Source organism: Dasypus novemcinctus, chromosome 5 (assembly GCF_030445035.2).
Source record: "Dasypus novemcinctus isolate mDasNov1 chromosome 5, mDasNov1.1.hap2, whole genome shotgun sequence".
Lineage (NCBI taxonomy): Eukaryota > Metazoa > Chordata > Mammalia > Cingulata > Dasypodidae > Dasypus > Dasypus novemcinctus.
This window is the reverse complement of record NC_080677.1, coordinates 65,596,016-65,619,119: the sequence shown is the minus strand read 5'-3', so window position 1 is coordinate 65,619,119 and position 23,104 is coordinate 65,596,016. Positions and strand designations below refer to the sequence as shown.

Genomic DNA, 23,104 nt, shown 5'->3' with positions numbered 1-23,104 from the left:
AGAGCACATACTGAAACAAGATGGGTGTAAAACATCAAGATCAGTGTCATAAAATATTAAAGTATTATTAGAAGCATGTAATTTTTTCTGGTAATATGCAAATATCTTTTATTGGAACTGCATATTTTTACCTATTAGAGAAGAAGGGTAAATATACACTTCTTGATGCTTCGTGTTTATGTTACAGATTCTTACAAATTGAATTTTAGCAAATTAGGTAATGGGTAACTTGGATGTGAAATGCCATTTTTAAAAGAGACAGTAAAAATCAGTGCATTTTTGCTAAATTAGATTTTTTCTTTAAAAACAATGAGAAATAAATTTTTCTTCTGAAGAGATAGAAAGGATTCACAATGAAAAACCTTTGGTGTTTTTGATCAGTCTAGAGTAAAATTATTATTATTATATTGTGAACTGTTTTTGTTAAAGGGAACTCCCCTGTAATGCACAACTTGGATGTGGAATACTATTTTTAAAAGAGACTTAGTTGTCATGATGATGGGAACGAGTGTTGTTGGGTGGGGGAGAGGGGGGGGTGGAGGGGTGGGGTTGAATGGGACCTCACATATATATTTTTAATGTAATATTATTACAAAGTCAATAAAAAAAAAGGAAAAGAAAAACAAAAAAAAAAGAGACTTAGTAAATTTTAGTGCATTTTTGCTAAATTAGATTTTTTTCTTTAAAAACAATGAAAAATAAATTTTCTTCTAAAGAGATATGAAGAATTCGCAATGAAAAAAGCCTTTGGTGTTTTTGATCAATCCGAAAAGAATTATTATTGTATTGTACTGTATTAGTTAAAGATACTGTGCTTGTTCTAAGGTAGTGAAAGATTCTTCGATTGCTAGCAAACACAGCCAACTCTTAAACATAAATGGAATTCTTTACAAAGATAACAGCTTATAGAAAGGATCTAAAGACTGGGGAAATATGCCTGGAAAGGAGGAGGCCAAGCCATGCCAGAAGCTGAGACGCAGGAACTACAGGAATGGTCTGTTAGCTGCTGTATCTGGGTAAAAGCCCCAGAGCTAAAATAAATGATTAAATTGCTTTTGTCTGTTTAATGTTAGAGTCAAGATTCAGAATCAAAGGATGGGCCTATGATAAGGTACTCAATGTTATTAAGAGGTTAAACATAGTACTACTGTATGACCCAGCTATTTCATTCTAGGGATAATACTCAAAAGAACTGAAAAGAGGGACTCAAGCTGATCCGTGTATACTGATGGTCATAATAGCATTATTAACAGTAATCAGTAGCCAGAAGGCAGAAACAACCCAAATGTCCATCAACATAAGAATGGATCAACAAAAACAATAGAGTATTTCTCAGCCTTATAAAAGAATGAAGTTATGATACATGCTACAACATGGTTGAACCTTGAAAACATGCTAAGTGAATAAGCCAGACATAAGAGGAGAAATATTGAATGATTCCACTTATATGAAATATCTAGAATAGGCAGATTTATTGAGACAGAAATTAGATTAGGGACTGTGGGGAGGGGAGAATGGGGAATTATTGTTTATTAGGTACAGAGTTCCTGATTAGAGTATTGAAAAAAATTGGAAGTAAATAGTGGTGATGGTAGCACAACATTGTGAATGTATTAATGCCATTGAATTATTACACACTTTTAAATGGTTAGGATGGGAAATTTTATGTTATAGATATTTTATTACAATAAAAAGAAGAAATTGAGGGATGAGGTTTTTAACTGAACTTTTTAATCTTCATTTGCCTGTTCAATAGTATACTGGTGTGGTAAAAGAATGAGTCTTACACAATGATCCTCCAGGCACCTTTCTTTTCTGGGATTTTCTATATAAAGGATTATGCCATCTGTGAATAGAGATAGCTTTCTTTCTTTCTTTCTTTCCAATTTGGATGTCTTTTACTTCTTTTTCTTGCCTACTTGCTCTGGCTAGAACTTCCATTATAATGTTGAATAGCAGTGGTGAAAGTGGGCAGTCTTATCTTGTTCCTAATCTTAGGGTCATGAATGTAATGTTAGTGTGGATTTTTTAAAAAAGGCTTTTATTATGTTAAGGAAGTTTCCTTCTATTCCTATTTTTCTGAGTGTTTTTTCATCAGGAAAGGGGTATTGGATTTTGTCAAATGCCTTCTCTGTGTCAATTGAGATGATCATGTGGGGTTTTATTCCCTTTATTCTATTAACGCGGTATATTACATTGATTGATTTTCTTATTTCATTCTTGGGATAAATTCCATTTGGTCATGGTATATAATCTTCTTAACATGCAGTTGGATTCAGTTTGCTTGTATTTTCTGAGGAATTTTCCAGCATCAAAAACTGATGCTTTGGGAAGCGGACTTGGCCCAGTGGTTAGGGCGTCCACCTACCACATGGGAGGTCCGTGGTTCAAACCCCGGGCCTCCTTGACCCGTGTGGAGCTGGCCCATGTGCAGTGCTGATGCGCTCAAGGAGTGCAGTGCCATGCAGGGGTGTCCCCGTGCAGGGGAGCCCCACCCGCAAGGAGTGCACCCCATAAGGAGAGCCGCCCAGCGCAAAAGAAAGTGCAGCCTGCCCAGGAATGGCACTGCACACATGGAGAGCTGACACAACAAGATGATGCAGCAAAAAGAAACACAGATTCCTGTGCCGCTGACAACAACAGAAGCAGACCAAGAACACACAGCAAATAGACACAGAGAACAGACAACTGGGGGGGGGGAGGGTATAGAAATAAATACATCTTTAAAAAAAAACAACTGATGCTTCGTTGCTGAAAGAAAAGATCTAAATAAATGGCAATACAATCCATGTTATGGATTGAAAGAATTAATATTGAAGATGGTGATACTACCCAAGAGGATCTACAGCCATTGCAGTCCATTTCAAAATCTTTAACAGCTTTTTTGCAAAAATGGAAAAGCCAATCCTCAAATTAACATGAAATTGCAAGGGGTACTAAATAGCCAAAACAATCTTGAAAAGGAAGAACAAAATTGAAGGATTCATACTTCCCAACTTCAAAACTTACTGCAAAGCCACAGTCATCAAAAAATTAGTACTGGCAAAAGCATAGACATAGACCAGTGGAACAGAATTGAGAATCAAATGAACTAACACTGGCCAAGTGAGTTTTGATAGGGATACCAAATACATTAAATAGAAAAAGTTGGATCCCTGCCTCATTCAATACACAAAAATTAACTCAAAATGGATTGAAAACCTAGCCAGAAGAGCTAACCCCATAAAACTCATAGAGGGAAACATAAGAGAAACCTTCATGACTTTGGAATTTGCAATGATTTCTTGAATATAACACAAAAACACAAGCAACAACAAAAATAGGTAAACTAGATTTCATCATAATTAAAAACTTTTGTGCATCAAAGGACATTTTCAAGAAAGAGAGAAGACACCCTACAAATGACAGAATATAGTTGCAATCATGTATGTGGTAAGGATTTAGTGTCTAGAATATATAAAGAACTGCTACAGCTCAACTAGACAAACAACCCAGTTTTAAAATGAGGAAAGGACGTGACTAGACATTACTCCAAAGAAGATATACAAATGACTAATAAGTATATATGGAAAGATATTCAACATCATTAGTCATAAGGGAAATTCAGAAGTAGAAGATACCATGTCACATACACAAGGATGGTATATTAATCAGCCAAAGGGGTGCTGAAGCAAAGTACCAGAAATCTGTTGGCTTTTATAAAGGGTATTTATTTGGGGTAAGAACTTATACAGTTACAAGGCCCTAAAGAATCCAATTCAAGTTACCGTAAGACGAACTTCGACAAGTGTCTTTTGCCGTGTATTGAAGCAAGATGGCTGCCATTATCTGCGAGGCTTCAGCCTTCCTCTTTCTTCTTAAGGCTCCCAGCTTCTGATATCAGCTATAGGCTGGAGGGCTCCTTTCTTCCTGGGCTCAGCTGCTCTGTTCACTTCACAAGGTCAGCTGTAAACTATCAGGTGAATGACTTATCTCTCTCCCCTGGGGCCGCATGATCTAAGTCCCTTCTGGGTCTCTGGAACTCTCTTTTCTTGCTTATCTGCTTCTGTGTTCATGATTGACTGTCCATTTATATAGCCCACCAAAGGGGTGGGAACTCAACTGTGCAAGCCCCTAATGACTTGGTCGAATCAAAGCCCTAATCTTGATTTAATCATGTAAGGATAAAGCCTTTGAATTTAAATCAAAGTGTATCATGCCCAGAGGAACAGACCAGTTTAAAACATAATCTTTATCTCTTTTTAGAATTCATAAATTATATCAAACTGCCACAAATGGCCTTTATTTAACATACAAAAAAAAAAAAAAGGTTGGCCAGATGTGGAGAAAGTGGAACTTTTGTATATTGTTGCTGAGAATTTAAAATGGTCCAGCCACTTTGAAAAACAATGTGGTGGTTCCTTAAAAAGTTAAATATAATTGGCATATACCAGCAGTTTCACCTCCAGGTATATATATGTCTAAAAACATTGAAAGTGGAAACTCAAAGAGATTTGTGTGTGCCAGTGTTCATCATAGCACCATTATTCCCAGTAGTCAGAAGGAGGAAACAACCTAAGTATCCATCAACAGATGAATGGATAAACAAAATGCGGTGTATAGAATAATATTTTCAGTCATAAAAAGAATGAAGTTCTGATGCATGCTACCAGATGGATGAACCTTGAAATCATTATGCTAAGTAAAATAAGCTAAATACAAAATGGCAAGTATTTTATGATTCCACAACAGAAAATAGATGTTACCAAGGGATGGAGCAAAGTGTAATGGGAAGTTTTTGCTTGAAGAGTATGGAGTTGTTGTCTGGTATCATGAATAAGTCTTGATTATGGAAGGTGATAATGGAAGCACAATCTTATTAATGTAATTCATACCACTGAAGTGTACACTTAAAAATGGTTAAAATGGGAAATTTGCATTACATAGGTTATCACAATAAGAAAGAAACTAATAGTTTGGAGATCTCATGACTTTATTTTACATTTTCCTGTGTTCAATTTTGTTTTTTTAATTCATTTCAATTAATTTTTTTACAATGATTAATAACATTTATAGAATGTTTCTAAATTTTGCAAATTTATGATTTAGAAAATCATAAAGGTGGAATCTTTGTTTCCTATTTTGAATGACATCTGATAATCTATAACTTTAAGATATCACCATTACTTTTTAGTTAAGATGTAATACACATCTTGGATTTATTTATAAACAATGTTGTGCTTTAGTATAATCTCTGTTGAAAAGATAAGAAGTCATAATTTCACAAGTAGTGATTTGTTGTGGCCAGCAGGGAAAAAATTAAAAACACATAACAGGAGACAAAACAGTAATAGCCCCAACCAGTCTTTCTGTAGTTCTATTCACAATCTGTTAACATACCATTTTTAAAAGATGATTTGGGGGACTTAAACTGATACCATTAGGTCCCTCTGCCATTGCAGATCAGTGAAGACAAAAGCACTCACCATCTTAATATTCACAGGACTGTGCTAAAGAATAATGATTTAAGATCAAGACAAGAGTTAACTGCCCACCTCACCAACCAGTGGCCTTCCCCAGGAGCTCTGGATGTCAATGCTGTTGCCTTGGATACGTTGCTTTACCGAAAACACAATAAACAGTGGTATGAGTAAGTGTAATACTTTTTTTTCCCCCAACTAATTAAAGTTTATTCTTACCAAACCATATGGCTATTCTCTTTGGTTTCTCAGTTATTCTTTCTGAATTCATTATATTTTAGGGGAAAAGTAGAATTTCGGATAACTTTGGCTTGGTAAATTAGATTAAGGCAATGAATGTGTAAATGTTTTGGAGCCAAGGCATCCTGGGCAAGTACACTATTTTAGAAATTGTTATGCAATAGGCAATATTGTACTGCTACCCATTTTTCACTATCATTTAGCTAATTCTTCAGTTAAATCTATGAGCTTGTGTTTAATGTGACATGTATTTTTAATTCTTGCTTTGGTGTTGTAGTTACCTTAGGATTAATTTCCTGCTAGTTAGAAAACATGACATTGTGTCTCATGAAAGACTAGAGAAATTTTTGCCTGTTCTTGGTCCAGAAGAGTTTTGCTCATTTTCAATAAATCTAATTATTAGAAGCTATAGAAAATATATTAACTCTATTTATGAGCCCCAAGATCTCTTTCTAATTTTCTTGTCTGAATGTTCAGGACTGTTTCATATAGTCATAACTGTCCTCATGTTGAGATAGCTGCAAACCTTACACTGTCTTCGTTTAGGTAATCTGCATTTTGGAACTTGTGAAATGTTTTGCCTTCTTTTGGCTTTTAGCCATTTTTACACCATAACCATTTTTCCAGTATCTTTACTTTTCTGCCTTCAGTTAATTTTCTGTTATCTCTCCCTCCCTCCCTCCCATCCCCTTCTATTCTCACTCTCTTTTCTCCTTTCTCCCATTCCTTTCTTCCCTTCCTTTACTTACTATCTTTTTCTTCTTTTCTTCTCCCTTCTTTCTTCCCTTCCTCTTTTTGATTCTTCCCCTGCTCTTCTTTTAGAGTCATTTTTACATGTCAGTGGTAGAGGCCATACTTCTACCTGTGGTTTTCAGGGTGCCTTTAATTAGGTTTCCAGGAGGAATGTTCAACAAGGAATGTAGACATTCTACAAAGAATGTTTTAGTACAGACATAATCTCCACCTGCTCCACTCTCTGATATTTTTTTTCATTTATCAAAGGTAGAACGCAAAATAAATCTGTCATTATGCCAGGCCTTTGGTTATAAAGAATTGCTAGGGATTTTAACATATTTTTGTTTTAAAGATTATTAGAGATAAGTAGGAAAAAGTATGCAGATTATTTATAGAATATATCAGTAGAACCCTCTTAAGTATCTACTAAACCAGTATTCTTAGTATGATTCAAGGTCTGACTTAAGGTCTTTCATGGATTGGGATCTAGTTCCATTATATACCTTTGTGAAAGTTATTAATATCTAGAAATAGGTCTTATTATGGTGGTACATAATTTGACCTTTCTCTGACATGTTTATTTTAATAGATGAATATGATTTTACTTGTATTTCTAATTTATGATTGAAAAATTGAATTTATACAAATAATTGGAACACTAATCTTGTCTGTATATAACATAAAAGAAATTTCTGTTCTTTTAGCTTTAAAAATATTATAAAAACACTAAATCCTGATAAATTAAAAGACCATGCCTTTTTAATAGCAGTTTCCACATCACCACTTTAGATAGTGGGAGGCAAAATATTTGACCCAGATGGAATGTACCCCGGCATGCTTACAGACCTAACAATTGAAGAGCCAATAAAGAATCTAAGGTGGAAGATTTTACTTCTAGTTCATCTCTGCATGTAGTAATTGCTACTGATTTTTACAAAGTATAGTAGCAGCAGTAAAAGTAATTGCAGTCTCAAAAAAAAGAAAGCAATAAAACTGCGTGTTGATCTCTTTAGCATGGATCCAGATTTTATACTTCTTGCCTCAATTACTCCATTAGTTTAGGAAGGGACACCCCTTCCTTTCCATCCTATTTTTAATCTGATATGCACTGGAATGTTGATAAGGCTTTTAGATGGTCTTATTTCCAAATTGATATCCTTGTCTAACAGCAACAGAGGTATAGTACAGAGATCATGGGACCTGGAGTTTAAAGTTAGGACTTGTAAGTATTCTGATGCCTATTTGCTGTGCATCTTAGTTTTCCAGGGCTGCTGTAATGAACTACCACAGATACAGTTTTGGAGGCTGTAAATCCAAAATCAGGGCATCCATGGACTCATGGAAATGATGAATGTTTTAATTTCTTTGGCTGCGGAAAGGAGATAACATTAAATGGATTGGCTTAGTAATGGGAATTATTAGTTTACAGTTTTGAGGCTGAGAAAAATGTCCAAATCAAGCTATCATTAAGATGAAGCTTTCTTTCTGAAGAATGATCCTATGTGACAGAGGAGTGATCCTTGACTCCTCTGCCACATAGCAAGGTACAAGCTGGTGTCTGCTGGCCCCTCCTTTCTCTTCCAGGTTTCACTGCTTTCAGCTTCTTGTTTCCGTGGCTTTCTCTTCTGGGTTCCAATGATTTAAGCATCTTGCTCCTGTGGTTTTCTGTCTGAATTTTGTTCTGTTAGAAAGGACTGTAGTAAGGGGATTCAGACTCGCCCTGGGCCATGCCTTAACTGAAGTAACCTCATCAAAATATCCTACTTACAATAGATTTATACCCACAGGAATGGATTAGCTTTAGGAACATGATTTTCCAGGATACATACAGCTCCCAGCCACTGCACTGCCTTATTGGAAACTAGAGTAAACACAATCCTTGTTATATAGTGGTAGAGAACTTGGCAAAATTATGTTCAGATATAAGATTGAAAGCAGAAATTGCAGTGATGAACTTGCATATTTAGCTGAGCAGATTTTCAAGGAAAGAATGGAAGCTATAGTCTGTTTTCACATTGCTGCTTATAGTAAAATGTGAGAGCAAAGAGATACATTGAGGAATGAATTGTTAAAAAGGAACCGGCACTAGTGATTTGGAAAATTTTGAGCCCATCAAGGTAGTGTTTTCTAAGATTAGGATCAGAAGCAGGGCCCCACCCTGAATTACCAGGAGGTTAGTCCCCAAAGAATGGTGCTTAAAGCGAGGGTGTGACTGAATGAACAATTTACTCCCATGGCTTCTCTCTCTCTCTCTCAATTCCTCTGCTTCTAAGGACTTAAGCCATATTGGAATAAGGCCCACCCTGATACAGTTTGGACACACTTTAATGACATCTTAAAAAGTCTTATGTGTTATTTACAAATGGGTTCACTCACACAGGAACAAGGGTTGGGACCTGAACATGTCTTTTGTGCGGACAGGATTCGATCTCCAATATTGACTGATGTAAAAATAATTTTTAAATAGTTCGATTTTGGATATAGTTGATTTTATTGCATCCCAAATTCCCATAACATATACCATAATTCCTATACATTTTATTTAAATTATGTTTTACAATGTAATGGTATAGATAAACTATAACTTTCATATCGCGATACTACAGGCTGTTATTTTGATTAAGTAAGCTGTTGCTATTTTTAAAATCTTATAACTAAGAAATACTAATAGACTGTTAACTGAATCTTATCATGCGATGTTAATGAGTATAGGATTCAAGGATAGAATTTAGTGTTATCTTTTTAAAAATTTTTATTGTGGTAAAATATATACAGCATAAAATTTCCCATTAATTACTTTCAAGTACATAATTCAGTGGTAAATTACATTCACGATATTGTGCAACTACCCACCATCCATTAGCAAAACTTTTCCACCCCCCCCAAACAAAAACTTTGTACCTGTTCGGCATTAACTCCCAGTGGTAGTTTCCCTATTGTTTTGACAAATACCACACAATGGGTTGGCTGACTAACAGGAATTTACTGGCTAGTGGTTTCAGAGGCTAGAAGGTTTACTTAATCTCAGAGTTGGTAGCATTCTGGCTTTTGGCAATCCTTGGATTCCTTGTCATTTTGGTCATAGGCAATGTCTTCTTTCTCTTCCAGGTTTTGTTGATTTATAGCTTCTACTTCTCCACATGTATTTCTCTTAATAAAGCCTTCAGTAATAAGATTTAGGCCCAACCACATTCAATTGGGCCATACCTTAACTAAAAATAACATCTTTAAAAGGTCCTACTTACAGTGGGTTCATACCAGAATGGATTTAGATTATGCTTTTACTCTTAGGTACATAATTCAACCTACCACACTCCTATTCCCCACTCCAAGCCCTTCCCCTGGTAATTGGTAATCTGCTTATTATGAGTTTGTACATTATAATTATTTCATATAATTGGGATCACATAATATTTGTCCTTTTATGCCGGATTTATTTCACTGAACATGTTGTCTTCACAGTATATCCATGTTGTAGCCTGCATTGAACATAATGTCTTCAAGGTACCTCCATGTCGGAACCTGTATCAGATGATTTTTAAGGCTAGATAATATTCCATTGTATGCATATATCACATTTTGTTATCCATTCATCTATACTGAATACTTGAATTGTTTCCATCTTTTGCATACCCTGATTAATACTACTATGAACATTGGTACACACATACCTGTTTGAGTACCTGCTTTCAATTCTTTGAGGTATATACCAGGACATGAGACAGATAGCTCAGTGGTAATTCTGTATTTAACTTTTTGAGGAACCTCTAAACTATTTTCCACCACAGCAGCTGTACCATTTTATATTCCCACCAACCATGCATGAGAGTTGCTATTCATCAGCATCCTCTCCAACACTTCTTTTCTTTTTTTAAAAAAAATAGCCCTCCTATTATGTGTGAAATGGTAGGTCACTGTGGTTTTGTTTGCATTTCCCTAATGGCTAATGATGTTGAGCATCTTTTTTTGTGCTTATCAGCCAATTGTATATGTTCTTTGGAGAAACATCTATTTAAGTCCTTTGCCCAGTTTTTAATTGGATTGTTTCTCTCTTTGTTGAATTGGAGGAATTCTTGATATATTCTGATATTAAACCATTATCAGATACATAGTTTCCAAATATTTCTCCCATTCTGTAGATTATCTTCTATTTGGTACTTAGACACACAAAATATTTTAATTTTGAAATTGAGTTTATCTATTTTTTCCTTTTGTTTTAGTGTTTTTGTGGTATATCAAAGAAATCATTGCGAAGTCCAAGGTTGTGAAGATATACCCCTGTATTTATATTATTGATTAATTTTGAATTAAATTTTATATATGGTATGAGAGAGGTCTTCTTTCATTCTTATAAGAGTAGATATCCAGTGTTCCCAGCACCACTTATTGAAAAAACTCTTCTTTCCCCATTAAGTTGGATTTGCCACTCTTGTCAAGTATCAGTTGGCCACAGATGTGAGGATTTGTTTCTCAACTCTTTTATTTCATTGGTCTATATGGCTGTCCTACTTGTGCCAGTACCACACTGTTTAGATTACTGTAGCTTTGTGATAATTTTGAAATCAAGAAGGGTGAGAGCTCTAACTTTGTTCCTTTTTTAAGATTGTTTTAGCCTTTGAGGCCCCTTGCCATTCCATATGAATTTAATTATTGGATTTTCTATTTCTGCGAAGAAGGATGTTAGAATTTTTATTGCAACCTCATTTAATCTGTAAATTGCTTTGGGTGGTATTGATTTTTTTATAGTATGTATTTCTCTGATCCATATATATGGCATATCTTTCCATTTGTTTAGGTCTTCTTTAATATCTTACAGTAATGCTTTGTAGTTTTCTGAGTACAAGTCATTTACAACCTTGGTTACATTTATCTTAGATATTTTATTATTTTAGTTGCTATTGTAAATGGAATTGTTTTCTTTTTTTTTTAAAGATTTATTTATTTATTTAATTTCCCCCCCTCCCCTGGTTGTCTGTTCTTGGTGTCTATTTGCTGCGTCTTCTTTCTTTGTCCGCTTCTGTTGTCGTCAGGGGCACGGGAAGTGTGGGCGGTGCCATTCCTGGGCAGGCTGCACTTTCTTTTCACGCTGGGCGGCTTTCCTCACGGGCGCACTCCTTGCGCGTGGCGCTCCCGCACGCGGGGGACACCCTTGCGTGGCACAGCACTCCTTGCGCGCATCAGCACTGCACATGGCCAGCTCCACACGGGTCAAGGAGGCCCGGGGTTTGAACCGCGGACCTCCCATATGGTAGACGGACGCCCTAACCACTGGGCCAAAGTCCATTTCCCTGGAATTGTTTTCTTGATTACCTTTTTGGATTGTTCAATACTGGTGTTTAGAAACACCACTGATGATTTTGTTGACCTTCTCTCCTGCCACTTGACTGAATTTGTATTTTAGCTTAAGACCTTCTTGTAGATTCTTTGTTATATTCTGTATATAGAATCTTATCATCTGTAAATAGGGAAATCTTTACTTCTTCCTTCCCAGTATAGATGCCTTTTAAGTTCTTTTTCTTGCCTAATTACTCTCTCTAGCACCTCCAGTAGAGTTTTGAATAGCATTGGAGGCAGTGGGCATCTTGTCCTTGTTCCTGACTTTGGGGAAATATTTCAGTATTTCACTGTTGAGTATGATATTTTGCTGTGCATTTTTCATATATGCCAGTTTTAGCTTTGTATTGCAAATACAATATATTGGCTTAAACAGAATTTATTGGATCTCGATTTTGAGACTAAGGGTAGTCCTAAATCAAGGCATTGTCAAGGCTATACTTTCTCCCAGAAGATTGGTATTTTGGTGATGCTGCCTGTGATCCTTGATCCTTAGTTTTTCTGTCACATGGTGGCCTCTCCATTCTCTTCATGGTAGCAATGACTTTCAGCTTCTGGTGCTCCCTTTGTGGCTTTCCCTCTGAATTTCATTCTGTTTATTAAGGAATACAATAATAGGATTAAGACCTGTCCTGATTGAGTTGGGCCACACCTTAATTAAAGCTACCTCCCCAAGTGGGGTTCATACCCATAGAAATAGATTTATATAAGAACATGTTTTCCTGGGTTACATGGCTCTGAACCACCACCATTCCCTTCATCATGCTGAGGAAATTTCCTTCTATTCCTAGTTTCCAAGTTTTTTTAATCAAGAAGAGATGCTTTTTTTTTTTTCATCTATTGACATGATCATGTTTTTTCTTTCATTCTATGTATTAAATATTAATTGATTTTCTTATGTTGAACCATCCTTGCATTCCTGTGATAAATCCCACTTGGTCATGGTGCATAATAATTTATGTACCATGGGATTCAGTTTGCTACTATTTTTAGAGAATTTGTGGGTCTGTTTTCAAAACATATACTGTTCTATACTTTTCTATTCTTGTGATATATTTTTCTGGCTTTAGTTATAGGGTAATTTTGGCCTCACAGAATGAGTTAGGTGGTGTTCCCTCTTTTTCAAAGGTTTGGAAGACTTTGAGTAAGACTGATTGTTAAATCTTCATTTAATGTTTGATAGAACTCAGCAGAAGAAACCATGCATTCCTAGACCTTTCTTTGTTGGGAGGTCTTTTTTAATTTCTATGAATCTCTTTTTTTTTTTTTTTTTTTTTTTTTTTGAGGTAGTCTAATTCTTCTTCAATCAGTTTAGGTTGTTTGCATGTTTCTAGGAATTTTAATTTAACATAAATTTGTTAGTAGTATTCTTATATAATAGTTTTTATTACCGTGGGGTTGGTAGTAGTATTTCCCCCTTTGATTCTGATTTTAGTTTTATAATCCTCTTTCTTTTGTCAGTCTAGCTGAAGGCTTTTCAGTTTTGTTGATCTTTTCAAGGAAGCAACTTTCAGTTTTGTTGAGTTTATTATTTCCTGTTCTCTATATCCTTTGACTCCACTCTAATCTTTATTATTTCCTTCTTTCTGCTCACCCTGGCTTTAGTGTACTTTTCTTTTTCTAATTCTCAACGTGTAGGTTAGGTTACAGGTTTGAGATCTTTCTGGTATTTTAATGCAAGCATTTATAGTTAAAAATTTCCTTCTCAGCACTGCCTTTTCTGAATACAATAAATTTTGTATGTTATGCTTTTTTAAATTCAAATATTCCTAAATTTCCCTTGTGAGTTTCTTCTTTGACCAGTGATTTTTAAAGATTTATTGCTTAATTTCCACATGTATTAGCCAAAGGGGTGCTGATGTAAAGTACCAGAAATTGTTTGGCTTTTATAAAAGGTATTTATTTGGGGGAGGAGCTTACAGTTACCAGTCCATAAAGCGTAAGTTACTTCCCTCACCAAAGTCTATTTCCATGTGTTGGAGCAAGATGACTGCCTATGTCTGTGAGGGTTTAGGCTCCCTACGTTCCTCTGGGCTCAGCTCTTCTGTTTTCTCTGCAAGGTCAGCTGTAGACTATGAGGCTCTCTAGACTTTGCCTCTCTCCACAAGGTCAGCTGTAGAGTATCAGATGAATGGCTCTCTCTCTCTCTCTGGGGTTACTACCATGTCTAAGGAACTGTCTCTATTCCTTTGTGTTCTTTTCCTGGCTCAGGTCCTCTATTCCCAAAGTTTGCTTCTCCTTCCTCTGTGTGCTGACTTCCTGGGGCTCCAGCTTAAGGCGTCAGCATCAGACTCCAACCTTAAAGCTCCAACATCAGAAACCCTCCACTCTGTCTTTAACTATGCCTTTTATCTGTGAGTCCCCACCCACCAAGAGGTGGGGTCTCAATGCCCTAATGACATGGCCCAATCAAAGCTCCAGTCATAACTCAATCATGCCTAAGTACAGACCAGATTGCAAACATAATCCAATATATATATTTGAAATTCATAACCATATCAAACTGCTACATCACCTATTTGGGAATTCTCCAATTCTTCCTTTGTTACTGATTTCTAACTTCATTCCATTGTGGTTGGAGAAGATACACTGAATTTCAATATTTTAAAATTTATTGAGACTTGCTATTACCAAACATGTGATCTATCCTAGGGTATTCCTATAAGTAACAGAAAAGAATATGTATTTTGCTGCTTTTGGGTCAAGTGCTCCATATGTGTCTCTTAGGATTAGTTGGTTTACAGTATTGTTCAAGTTTCTGTTTCCTTATTGATCTTGTTTCTGGGTGTTCTACCATGTATTTCTCCCTTCCAGTTTGTCAAGATTTGCTTCATATATTTTGGAGCTGTGCCATTATGTGCATATGTATTTCTAATTGTTATGTCTTCTGGTAGAATTGATTCTTTTATTAGTATATAGTGACCTTCTTTGTCCCTGATAACAGTTTTCGACTAAAGTATTTTTTTTTTTAGATTTATTATTTATTTATTTCCCCTCTTCCTTGTGGCTTGCTTGCTGTCTGCTCTCTGTGTTCATTTGCTGTGTATTCTTCTGTGTCTGCTTGTCTCCCTTTGTTGTGTCATCTTGCTGCACCCACTTTCTGTGGGTGTGAGCCAGCTTGCCTTCACAAGGAGGCCCTGGGATGTGAACCTAGGCCCTCCCATGTGGTAGTCAGGAGCCCAATCGATTGAGCCACAGCCACTTCCTGACTAAAGTCTTTTTTATATCTGATATTAGTATTCCCACCCAAGCTCTCTTTTGGTTACTATTTGTAAGATGTGTTTTTTTCCATTCTTTCACTTTCAAGGTACTTGTATCTTTGAATTTAAGATGAGTCTCTTACAAATAGCTTATGGTTGGATCATGCTTCTTATCCATTCTGTCAGTCTCTGCCTTTTGACTAGAGAGCTTAATCCTTTTACATTTAAAGTAATTACTGATAGCGCATAATGTTCTCCTGTTATTTTGCTGTTTGATCTTGGTAAGTCATACCTTTTTTTGTCCCTTAATCCTTCCCCTACTGATTACTTTCATATTTACCTTTACTCAACACCCTTCATTTACCATCTATTGTCTTTCATTTCAACTTGAAGAACTACCATTAATGTTTTTTTGTAGGGCAGGTATACTGGTGATGGACTCTCCACTTTTATCTGGAAGTGTCGTAATCTGTACCTCATTTTTGAAAGACAGTTTTGCCAGATATAGAATTCTTGATTGGCAGTTATTTTCTTTCAGCTTTATGCCATCCCAATGCCTTTTTGCCTCATGGTTTCTAATGAGAAATTGACAATTACTGAGGCTGTCTTGTATATGACACATAGCTTCTCTCTTGCACCTTTAGGATTCTCTATTTTTGTATTCAGCAGTTTGAGTCAAAATCCTCTCTTTGTCTTGAACATTCAACAGTTTGATTATATGTCTCTGTGTGGATCTCTGAGTTTATCCTGTTTCGAGTTCACTGAGCTATTGGATGCATGTATTCAAGTCTTATGTTAAATTTGGGATGTTTTTAGCCATTGTTTCTTTGAATATTCTCTCTGTCCCTTTTTCTCTTTCTTCTCCTTCTTGGACTCCCATAAATGTGTATATTGGTTTGCACTGATGGTGTCCCAGCAGCCTCTTAGGCTCTTTTTCACTTTCCTTCATTATGTTTTCTCTCTGTTCTTCAGACTGAATAATTTCAGTTGTGTACCTTCAAGTTGATTCTTTCTTCTGGTAACTCCAATCTGCTGTTGAACTTCTCTAGGGTATATTTTATTTCAGTTACTGTGGTCTTCAGCTCCAGTATTTCTGCTTGGTTCTGAATCTTCCATAATTTCTATCTCAGTGAAATTCTCATTCTGTTCATAGATTGTTTTCCTGATATTCTTTAGTTCCTTGTCAATATTCTCCTTTAGCAATTCGAGTATACTTATGACCAGTTTTTTTAAAAGCTGTCTGATGTGTCTAAAGTATTGTATTCTCTATTGTTGGTTTCTGATATTTTATCTTGCTTCTTTTGATTCACCATCAGTTCCTATTTCTTTTTATGCTTTACAATCTTTTGTTCAGCATTTTAACCCTAGAATTTAGTCTCTGATGTGTCTATTTGTTAAGTTTGTATCCAGCTAGTGTCAGGGTAAGAAGATCCTTGAATGTCAGGAACTAACATAAACAATCTGTAACAAACACCTTTCACAGTCTTTGCAGATTGTGTGTTGGCTGGTGCTCTCCTTCAGATTTTAGCCAACAAAATAATGAACCCAAAGACCAGCCTGAGGCAAGAGCATAGGATCCTCTTCAGTTTTTTCTGAGCAGCCATATTGTCCTGGGCATTTGCTCATGCCCTTAGGAATTTTTCAATTTATGCTGATCTGCATGCCCCCTCTTCTACCTATGAAATAGTCACTCCTGTTGGTCCTGGGTACTCTATTGTATGTCGTATAACCATTGAGCCTTTGCCCCAGGCTGCTGCAATTTTCCTGTTTCCTATACTGATTTAGCTGCCCTGTGGGCTGCTTCTGCATGCAGGGAAAATTCTGGGACTGCAAGCCTGTGATGAATGTCCTGGTTCAGTCCTTTAGGCTTCCACCAGATAGCTTGGTACAGACATACATCCATCACAGTGTATGCATAGGGGTTACTCTGCTCTTTCTGCACCTAGGACCAGGGATCCACAATGAGAGCATAGGCTGGTTCCACATCAAACCAGGGAGGCAATGGGGGAAGGGCCAGCAATGGTAAGAGATTACCCTACCATTTTTTAGTTGACTTTTTCTTGATTTGGCAATTTCCTTGTTACTCTAACTGTTTAACTATTTTCTGGAGCTCTGAGAAAGATGGTTCTGCTAGTTGTTTAAAGATGCTGTGTGGGGTCATAACTCCTATAGACAGATAATTTACTGCATAATGTTTGTCAGGTGGAGTTGTCAGTCACATTGAAAATCAGGTAAGCCTGTGGAAGCCAAACCTATTCTCTGTCACTGCTGAAAGCCACTGAACTAGTTACCTCCCAGATGGTGGCTCTGTAGTTATTTTCATGCAAGAAAGGTAGTGTATAGTACACTTCTTACTGTCTTTTGAATAAAGTGCTTAATTTTGGCTTGGAATTTTCATTATTGCTTCACAACATTATTGTCTTCCAAATTCTTTTTTTTTTTTTTTCACAGGTGAATTTTTTTTTTTGTCTTTATTTTTTTAATAGTACATTCAAAAAATATGAGGTCCCCATATAGCCCCCCACCCCCCTCACCCAACTCCTCTCCCCATAACAACAACCTCCTCCATCATCATGAGACATTCACTGCATTTGGTGAATACATCTCTGAGCACTGCTGCACCTCATGGTCAATGATCCACATCATAGCCCACACTCTCCCACAGTCCACCCAGTGGGCCATAGGAAGACATACAGTGTCTGGTAACTGTCTCTGCAGCACCATCCAAAACAACTCCAACCTCCGAAAATGCCCCCACATCACATCTTTTCCTCCCACTCCCTACCCCCAGCAGCCACCATGGCCACTTTCTCCACACCAATGCCACATTTTCTTCAATTACTAATCACAATAGTTCATGAATGGAATATCAGTAAGTCCACTCTAATCCATACTCTATTCCTCCAAATTCTATTTTTATACTCATCAGCATTTGGTTAAATAAAGCCTATAAACTCAAGAATTATTCTGTAAATGTGAAAAGATAAAGGATAGAAGGAGTCCAAAAGATTCTGAAGTGTGATATTAAAAAATGGATTTCAATAGGACATGCAGAAAGCTCATTTTTTTGTTGTTATCATACACTGCTTTTACAGGCTTTTCTTCCATCAGTGGATGGCACCCCTTGAGATTATTGTAAGTTACACCATCAGGCTCTCATAATATTTTGTAATCACTTCTATGTCTTTTTGCTTCTGCTGTTTGTAAGTATTTCTACATGTAATTTTTAAGTTAAAAATAGTAATGTTTCCTATGATTTTAAAAACGTGTCAGAAACTCTTCTTTTGCCATTATACAATTTACAAAGCAAGTTTCCTACCTACTAGGCATAGAATTATTGGAAAAGAAATTTATTTATAACTTCTCTTTTAAATTCCTGTGTTCCTGCTTTCCTCTATAACTGAAGAAATAATAACATAATGGAAAGTGGAGTTTAGTTTACCTGGCTTATCTCAGCAAACTAAGCTATTCTTCTAATGACAAAGGAAGCCAAAAAATTTCTTCTTGTACTAGAGAGGAAATAGCATAGTAGTTAAAAAGACAAAATTAGAGGCTCAGGGTCAAATCTTAGCTATTTCTGCCCCAGTTTCCTCCTCTATAAAAGTGGTGATAATAATAATTTTAACTTCCTAGGGTAGTTGTGAGGACTAAAGAAGTTAATATACATAGTATTTCATAATAGCTATTTAAATATTGTGGATCATTATTATTATATACTGTGTAGCTCATGTTGTGTTATCTTTTATAATTATCAAAAGTTTCTTGCAAAAGTAAAAACTTCCTGCTATTTAAAAATTATAACTAAGAACTCTCCTACTCTTGACATTTGAAGTCATCATAAAGTGAGAATATTGCTCATATCTTAAATGAGTAAATTTCACTCCATCACCTCATTCTTCACTTTATTTCTTAGAGGAAAAAACAAAGAGACCTCATGTACATATCCCCTCATTAAGTGTATTAGTTTACCAAAGAGGTGCTGATGCAAAGTACCAGAAATCTGTTGGCTTTTATAAAGGATATTTATTTGGGGTAAAAGCTTACAGTTACAACTCAAGAGTTGCTTTCTCAACAAAGTCAGTTGCCATGTGTTGAAGCAAGATGGTCGCCTATCTCTGCGAGGCTTCAGCCTTCTACTCTAGTCTTTCTTTCTCTCAGCTGCAGGCTGGCCTATCTGGCAGGGCTTCCTTTCTTTCCTGGTATGAGGCACATTTCTTTCTGGGCATTCTATATCCATCTTGGCTCTCTTCTCAAGGTCAGCTGTAAAATGGCTCGTCTTTCCCCACTGCCCCAGGATCAAAAATGACAGTGCTCTCTCTCTTCCTGTGTATCTTCTTGAGAGTTCATTTCTATCAGCCCTCCGAGGGGCGGAGACTCAACCTGAGTTATGTCATACTGACATAGCCCAATCAAAAGTCCTAATTGATTTTATCAAGTAAACTTAATTAGCAGTCCCTCACTGAATTTAATATAATCAAAGGGTATTACAATCAGAGGAATAGATTAGTTTACAAACATAGTATTTCTCCTTTTGGGATTCACAAAATTAATCTCAAACTGTCATACTAAGAAATCCTGAAAAATTTTATCTTAATAAAATTGATGGAAAATAAGTAAAAAGCAATTTAAAAAACTACTGTCTTGGTAAACCTATTGGGCTCTCAACCTTGTTTTAATAAATGAATATTTTCCCTCATCCTCTTTTTGGATGGAGTCATAACTAACATAAAATAGTAATTAGGCATACATTTGAACCATTCCCTAATATACACACCTTTGGTAAATCTGTGACTAATTCTATTCTTGTGTGTATGGAATAACTATTAAATAAATCATTGAATTTATATATGCTTTCCTATAAATATTATCATAGAATATATGGCATCTTTAGGACATTAGATGGGGTTAGCTGCCTTTGGAAATAGGTGTTGAACCCCCCCCCCCAAAACATATTTCTTCTCCTGTGTCATTTATATTTAGAAATAATAGTGAATTCTGGTCTCTTTCATTAAATTTGAATAACATCAAAGTTACTTATATCTCTTGAGTTGGTTTTATCCTGAAGAACTAAATATGAGGAAGGGTTAATAATAAACTTATTAATTTACTCCTTTTAATTTCCATTTTAGCTGAATCTTTAATCTATTAAATTTTACTTCTAATTAATTAGCTTAATAGAATGTGAACCTCACAATAGGAAACAGATGTGGGAAGGAGGTCAGTTATCCTGGTGTACTAACACAGTCAAATATGTATTTTATTACTCACATTTTAAAGACTTCTAGATTATAAGAATTTATAATATATGTTATTGTTATATAATAACCATTAGTAATAATATCAAGGAACTGAAGGATCCAGAAGTGCTTGGGAAACGTGAGATCATATTAAGTTATGCCAATTTTGTTTCTGCATTAATATATAGACTTTCTGCTCCCTTGAAAATAGGTTATAATTAGAACTCCCCAAATCTTAACTAGGTGGATAATTAAAATTGGGTGTGATGATTTAAAGTCATTTGACAAATTGTTTTTCTTTTTCAGGCATTAAACATATCTTTAAAGAAAATGGGGATGAAATGTGACTAAGATTATAATGAAGTCAGGATAAAGGCAAAGTTTAGGGAAGCACTTAGGCAGAAATTGCTCAGAAAATCAATAGATTGAAGAAAACTTAAATTTTTTTGTGAGAAGAAATTCAAGTAGCATTTCTTCCTTGTTTTACAGAAAAAGTTATCAAAGTCTTGACCAGTTATCAGCAGAAGTTAGTCTTTCTCAGGCTTCACTGGATCCAGGCCAGTCACAAGAGGGAGATGGAAAACAAGACACACTAAATTTAATCAGTGAAGGTAAGAAAAAAAAATCTATTGAAAGTTAATTTTTTCTACACTACATTTTTGTTGTAGAGTATTTCCAAAGAGTAATAGTGACATTTCTGGTAAGCATGTGTATTAGTCAGCCAAAAGGGTGCTGATGCAAAGTATCAGAAATCTGTTGATTTTTATAAAGGGTATTTATTTGGGTTTAAAGCTTAACAGTTATAAGGCCCTAAAGAGTCCAACTCAAGATACCATAAAAGGTACTTCTCACCAAATATATGTTGCCACATGTTGAAGCAAGATGGTGGGTGACGTCTGCGAGGGTTCAGTCTTCCTCTTCCTCTTAAGGTTCGGTGGGCCCAGCTTCTTCTTCCGATCTCAGCTGTAGGGTGGAGGGCTCATTTCTTTCCAGGCTTAGCTGCTCTGTTCTCTTCACAAGGTCAGCTGAAGATGATCAGGCTCATCTGCTTCCCTGGCCGCAGGATCAAAGTTCATTCCTCTCCAGTGTCTGTGGTGCTCCCTCTCTTCCTCTGTATCTTATTCTGTGTTTTCCTTGAGTGACTGTCCATTTACATACCCCACAAAGTGGTGGGGAACTCAAACTGAGTTGTCCTAATGACATGGTTGAATCAAAGCCCTAATCTTGATATAATAAAATAAAAGTGAAACCTCTCAATTTAATACAATAAAGAACAGACCAGTTTACAAACATCAGTATCAAACTGCCACAGCATGCTAGGAATTAAGCTACCATTATGATGAAATGTGGTCTCCCCTTGTTGCTTTCTCATGTATTTACGACTAACCTTGAAAGAATTGTCCATAATTGTTGCCTTTATTTCCTTACTCCCCATACCTACTTTTTTACCTACTCCAATTAGCTTTTGTGTCTCCATACCACTTTATTAAAATAACTTTTATCGGTCATCAACTACTGTCATATTCCTAAAGTGAACTACCATTCTTCATCCTAGTAAATTTTCATTAAAGAAGTCATGTGATTATACAACAATCATGCACAACATATAGGTTCCCATATACCCCCATTATTAACACCTTTTATTGGTGTGGTACATTTGTTACAATTGATAAAAGCACATTTTTATAATTGTATTAACTATAGTCTATGGTTTAACATAGGGTTCACTGTGTAGTAAAGTTTCATGGATTTTTTTAAAAAATTTTGTTCTTTTACCATTTACACCTTACATTTCCTCTTATAACATTCAGATATGTATTTCAGTGCTGTTAATTACAATCACAGAGTTATGCTACCATTGCCACCATCTGTTACCAAAACATTTCTACCATTCCACATAGAAACCCTATATATTTTAATAATTCCATATTCTCCATCTCCACCCTGTCCTTGGCATCCTAAATTCTAGATTCTGACTCTGAGTTTGCTTATTCTAATAATTATTTAAAATAAGTGAGATGATATATTTGTCCTTCTGTGTCTAGCTTATTTCACTAAGCATGGTATTTTCAAGGTTCATCCACGTTGTTGTATGTATCAGACAGACTTCATGTACTTTTTGGCCATTTGTATATCTTCTTTGGAGAGGTGTCTATTCAAGTCTTTTGCCTAATTTAAAATTGTGTTGGTTATTTTTTTGCTGTTACATTGGAGGATTTATTTATATATTCTAGATATTAAACCTTTGTCAGATGTGTGGTTTTCAAATATTTTCTCCCATTGTGTAGTTTTTCCTTGTACTTACCTGATATAGTTTTTTGGGGTGCTAAAGGTGGTATGGTCTCATTTATCTAGTTCTTTTGTTGCTTGTGTTTTGGGAATAACGTTTGAGAAACCATTATCTAACATAATTTACTGAAGATGCTTCCCTACATTTTCTTCTAGGAATTAGATATTTCTGGATCTTATATTTAGGTAACTGATCCATTTTGGATAGATTTTTGTTGTTTTTGTTGTTGTTAAGAACTTTTTTTCAAATGCACAAAAATGAAAACAAAAAAAGGAAGCTCAACATTTATGGAAACATTATTCCTAAAATGTTCTTTTTCAGGCCCTTTTATCATCTCATTCCAACTGTTAACTCAGATGTTCCTCTAGTGTTCAGAAAGATACACAGATGAACACAGATTAGTTAAATGACATAGTCAAAATATCCTTATTAATGAAAAAAATGAAGAGAATTGTATTCATATCTCACTAAATGAAACCTCATATTCTTTTTTTACTTTCAGAATTAATACAGTACCATCTTTGCTTTTGCTACAAAAAAATTACAATGTTGATTTGAACTATAGCCCATAAATTAATTAGTTACTATTTTCCCATGTATCACATTCTT

The 23,104-nt window shown here is 35.6% G+C and overlaps 1 protein-coding gene across 16 annotated transcripts in view; it reads left to right on the top strand.

Annotated features, from left to right (window-relative positions):
* RUNDC3B (RUN domain containing 3B) overlaps nt 1-23,104 on the top strand; it is a 256,564-nt gene that overhangs the window by 177,424 nt on the left and 56,036 nt on the right. For 8 of the 16 annotated variants that reach the window (XM_058297049.2, XM_058297051.1, XM_058297050.2 and 5 more), the window contains 2 exons: nt 5,483-5,629; nt 20,695-20,816. In XM_058297049.2, coding sequence (XP_058153032.1) covers nt 5,483-5,629; nt 20,695-20,816 — 269 coding nt within the window. The remainder of the gene's footprint in view (nt 1-5,482; nt 5,630-20,694; nt 20,817-23,104) is intronic. The other 8 variants (XM_058297056.1, XM_058297053.1, XM_058297060.1 and 5 more) reach the window with 1 other exon arrangement.